This window comes from Diabrotica undecimpunctata, chromosome 4, assembly GCF_040954645.1.
Source record: "Diabrotica undecimpunctata isolate CICGRU chromosome 4, icDiaUnde3, whole genome shotgun sequence".
NCBI lineage: Eukaryota > Metazoa > Arthropoda > Insecta > Coleoptera > Chrysomelidae > Diabrotica > Diabrotica undecimpunctata.
Window position 1 is genome coordinate 121,013,562 of NC_092806.1, and position 5,552 is coordinate 121,019,113.

General features: G+C 31.0%; 1 protein-coding gene across 1 annotated transcript; it reads right to left on the minus strand.

The window, feature by feature from the left end:
* Positions 1-2,287: 2,287 nt before the first annotated feature.
* On the minus strand, positions 2,288-5,236 carry LOC140439938 (microsomal glutathione S-transferase 1-like). The gene is made up of 4 exons (XM_072530126.1): positions 5,077-5,236; positions 4,511-4,699; positions 4,356-4,432; positions 2,288-2,639 (listed from the first exon to the last, which is right to left on the minus strand). Exons 2-4 carry the CDS (start codon positions 4,649-4,651, stop codon positions 2,396-2,398), a joined length of 462 nt encoding a protein of 153 aa, XP_072386227.1. The 5' UTR covers positions 4,652-4,699; positions 5,077-5,236; the 3' UTR covers positions 2,288-2,395.
* Positions 5,237-5,552: the final 316 nt, after the last annotated feature.

The window sequence follows — 5,552 nt, forward strand, 5'->3', positions numbered from 1 at the left end:
TGAAACATTGCCATGCTTTGGCTGGACATTTTGATGAGTCATGTTTTCTACCACATCTAAAGCATGGCTTGGGTTGGACATTACTTCTACCAGTTTGATGGCCATCATCTTTCTTCACTGTAGCTTCCCTCTTTCTGAACATTACTTTATCTAACTTCCCTTCTATTGCCGCTACATTTTCCTGTTCCATCCTTCTAACTTGACCTTCTGTAAGTTCTATTAACAAGGCTATCTCATAAGCTCTTTCAAAGGAAATGTTGTCTTCTGCCAGGAGTTTACGTCTTATTTGAACTGATCGTACATCACATACAAACCTGTCTCTGAGACATTCTTTCAAAAATTGCCCAAATTTACAATATTGAGCAACACTTTTCAGTTTTGACACAAAACTTTTAATATCCTCCTGAGGTTCTTGATTTGTAAAATTTATACCTTTCAGCGATAACTAACCGCTTTGGACTATAATGTTCAATCAGAACTCTTTTTAACTCCTCAAATGTTTTTGAACTTGGTACCTCTGGTGCTAATAAGTCTTTTAAGACACTGTAAGTCTCTCCGTCAATTAAAGAAATCAATAATGGAACTTCCTTGTCTTTTTCCACTACATTACATATAAACAACTGCTCAAGTCTCTCTATATAAGAGGTGATATCACTTTTCGCAGGATTGAACTGCTCAATGTATCCAATTAACGACATTTTTCGACTTTTGCGTGGATTCTTTCTGTGACTCGTCGCCAAATATGTTATGTATTTAATGAGGCACCGACTATTGTACAAAACTATTTATTAAACGATACAGTGGTTACAAACATACATTATGGATGGACCCGTAGACCCACGGCGTTCCATCACCTAACCTCACTATCGACCCCTAGTCTTTTCCACAGTGTCTCTTATTCCGCTGCCGGACTCATATATAACAAAATCCTTTTAACTGTATATATTTAGTAACTATGAATAAATAGAGTAAAACCCCATGTTTAATTCTTATTCAGTAACTGAATGCATTGTTTAGGTTCACGATTTTATTCAAAATATAAGAAATTAAGAGGTGTAAAAAATAGATAGGTAGGTGTAAAAAATAGATAATTTCAAAAAACATTGTTCACAAGACATTTACCGAACAACTATTACATCTTTACCATCACCAACGAGTGCAAGATTTATACCAAGGTGATTTACCTCGAAGATTAAGATTTTGTAGGTGGTTTTAAAACAAAATCGCCAGAGAACCCGAATTTCCGTGCAAAGTGTTGTGTGCAGATGAAGCTTGTTTTACGAGAAATGGTGTGTTTAATTTTCACAATTGTCACGTGTGGAATGATGAAAACCCGTATGCCGTATGTAGGACAAATTTTCAAAAACAATTTAGTATAAATTTATGGGCTGGGATATTGGTAATCATCTGATTGGTCCGTACGAACTTCCTAGATGATTGAATGGAGAAACCTATTTAAATGTTTTGCAGCAATTTCTACCGATACTTCTTGAAGACGTTCCATTAAAATACGCTCTGAAATGTGGTTTCTTCATGACGGGGCTGCAGCACATTTTACGAGACATATTAAAAATTTCCTGGACATCACTTATCCTTACCGTTGGATCGGTAGAAATGGACACGTTCTGTGGCCACCCAGAACGCAATGTTATGGACTTTTATTTTTGGGGACATCTAAAATCATTAGTATACGACAACCAGGATGAAATTATTAAAACAGAAGCTCAATTGCGACAACGAATTTTTGATGCTGGTGAAATAATCCGACATAATTTACATACTTATAATATTAAGAATAATATTCGTGGAATAAATGCGTGTATCTGCAAATGGTGGCCACTTCGAACACTTATTGTCATAATAATTTTTCATGTAAGTAAAAACAGTATTCAAACCTTTAATAAAAACAAATATGCTTTTTCTCTATCGCTGTTATTAGTATCAATACATATTATGCCTAACGATCGATAATTCATGATAGCTGATTTACAGTAATTAACCAAGGACAACAAGGAACGTAACGTTGCCGGCTGTATTTGCTTTTCTGTGAACAATAATCAAATGGATTAAAATTAATAATTGTTTTTGTGCTTTCTTTTTTGTTTTAAATGCTGCAATCAGCCCATATCGTTAAGGAACGCACTATTTTCCGGGACACTCTGTATAGTTAGCTTTATGTCAACTTTGTTTTGTAAATTAAAGATATGATTTCAGTTATTCGCACTCAAGGCAATTAATGAGAAATGCAGAATAAGTGACTAGTTAGACTATAAACAAAATAATGAAGAAGAATAAAACCAATTTATTTATTGTCTTTTTAGACTAATTTTTTACAAAACTATAAAAATCTCTTTTAAAGAAATATTTTATCACACAAATTACTAACAATTATTGCTTATTTAAAGGTAAGCAAACTGGCAACGCCCATATATCCAGTTATTCCGTATCCAAACATAAAACACAGCATTCTTGCTGGTTGAGGAATGGGAACAACAGCATACACAACAGTGTGGCAGATTCTTGCTAGTGTATATGCCAAAAATAACGCTTTTGCGAAATAAACTGCTGGATTGGTTAAAGTGTAAATCAAGCCAATCATAAAGAATAGTGGAATGTTTTCAATGTCGTTCAAGTGAGCTCTGAAAAAAAAATAACAACACTGTTAGTTAGTCAATATACACTCTAAGAATAATAATGATAATAAATAATTGTTTATAACAGCAAAGAAGGTATTTTTAGCAAATTAAGCTGTCATGAGCCCTAGAGCATAAAAGCAAAGAATATAGACGCTAAAGCGTCTATATTCTTTGATAAAAGGAAGACAACAGAACATTAAGAATCTTGTTAACAGAGGTAGTTGACTTTCTTATGGGAAATGAGTTATAACAGTGCCAGAACACAATATTTCTACATTTTACTTTTCTGTTACTTGTTTTAAAAATATCTGTATTGATTTAGATCATATACTGAAAATCAAAGTAGCATGAGCATATACAGATTCTAGATATTTTAGTTAGTTATAGAGATATCTATATGTTTAAGAAATATACAATATATTTAAGGTGAATAAAGTTTTACTTTTAGCTTTATTGTTATTTAAATTTATGGTTTGTATATATTTATTGGTAAAAGAAATAATGGTTCATCAAATATTGAGAGAAAATTGACAGAATTTGTCATTTACAGATATTCTTATATTCAGAAAGCATACAGCTGGTTTCAAATACAGTGGCGAGCAGTCCTCGGAAATATTTTATAGCATACACAATAGAAACAGCTTTGCAGTAGCGTTACAGTTTTAAACAACTTGAGAAGAATATTCAATATTTAAAACCGCAAAATATTGTGTTACTCAGTTAAATAAATAAAATAATAAATTAATTGTTTTCAAGAATTTCTAACCACTGGATTTGAAACGAGTTTGTAATTCACTCTCATTATATCTTCCAGACTCAGAAAGAAATGTGTGAATACATGCATTAGAAAGTTTTTGTAGAATGGAGGTGTAGTACTACACAACATATTAAATTGATACCAGAATCTAAAGTGATAGCTTACAAAGAGTTTAAATATATACAAACACTGTTTATATACAAGCAGATATGTTATCTTGATAGACAAAAAAAATACCACTTGTAATATCAATGTTAAAACAGCAACTCACATAAAATCATCAGTTGACACAAATAAGTTCATGTTCAATATAAATTTGACAAGTCATTGTAAAAATGTGGACATATTTTCTTAAAACTTCCACCATATCATCCGGACTTAAGCCCTATAGAAATGATGTTGACGCAAATAAAAAATGGAAATACAAAACAAAATCATAATTTTACATTAGGAGATAGTAGGAGAAAGTATTGGTGTAGTAGTAATTTGCCAAAATAACTGTAGATAACTAGAAGAAAATGTGTGAACATGTTGATGTGTGGATATGTATATGATTCAAAGTTAAAACAATCTTTATCAATAAGTAATAATGAGAAGTTAAAAATTTTAACAAAAATTCGAGCCCATGATTTCAAAAGCTAATTGATTTGCAGGCTGTCTCCATAACCACTCAGACACCACTGCTTGACTTAAGATGATTTATAAAACACAATACCTAGCAGTCATATATATTGAGTAGTTAAAGATTTGGAAAAATACAAAATGCATTACAAAATCTTAATTTAGAGTTTTATAACTAAGGATAATCATCCAGAAAGCTCATAGATGAGTGCATTTGCCTGTGATGTTGAATAATGTGGTGCTGGATTCAATAGCAGAAATTTTAAACTAAATACCAAACATTGGTATTTATTTATTAAAAAATAGGTTTCTTTTTATATAATCAAGTAAAATGTTCTTACCTTCTAACTCTCTCCACATTTTCATTTTGTTGTAGCTTGAGATTCTGTAGTTTAGCATCTTCTGGATTAACAAATGCCTAAAATGAAAAATTAATTTTGCTTTGAATAAAAAATTTCACATCATCAAAAATAAATAATATAAAATTTCACTTTACCTTGTGCTTAAGTCTCTTTGAAACAGTTAAAATGGACATGAACATCATCTTAAGAACAAGAATAGAGCAGTAGAAAAGAAGTGATCTAAGGACTTCATTGTCTAAAGACAATGCTGAAGAAGCATTAACTGCTTGGGCCATTGTATTGTCTTAGGATAAAAAATATGATAACTACCTTCTTGCACTCTTCTAAAAAAGTGAAAACAAGTTAATTAAACTTTGTACCTTTATCAATGGTACAATGAATACCATATATATCACCATATCATATAATATATCAATAATGTGTTCATTGTACCATGATTGCTATCTGCTATCCATAATCAAAGAATATAGACGCTTATAATAGTTATATTATATACAAAGACTACAGACGCTTATATAAGCGTCTATATTTTTTGATAGTATATTGTGTCATAGGAGTATCGGTAACGAACATAGACGTATATATGCGTCTATATTCGTTGGAATAGAAAAAAAGCTTGAATAAATTTATTGAAAAGTAAACAACAAAGTTAAAGTTTATGGCTACAACCTTAAATAGATAATAATTATTATTCACGTACCTTATGCACTGATTACAAATTATACCTTTGCTAACGCAGGTTAGAATAACAGAATTAGAATTAACAATAACAATAATAACAAGACAAATAAACACACGCAAGTCAAAGTGACAAAGTCAATGGTCAATGCTTAAAACACTCAACACTTCCAACTCATCACCTAAAAAATAACCATAGGCGTAGGGTGGGAGGGTTGGTGGGTAAATTATTCATAATAGAGAACTTGTGATTTTGTGAACACGTTATTAAAAATAGATTTAAAAACTAAAGTTAGTTATAGCAGAATTATGTTAATATTAGAAGAATATTCAGAATATTGAATAATGCAGAGTTAAGTAAGTAAAAGAATTTTATTGTTTAAATGATGTATATATTCAGTACAGATTACTGAAAATAATGCTTCAAGGCAAAGTATTCAGAAAGCGAGGAATTAGGAGAAGAAGAATATCATGGTTAAAAAACCTGAGGAAATGGTT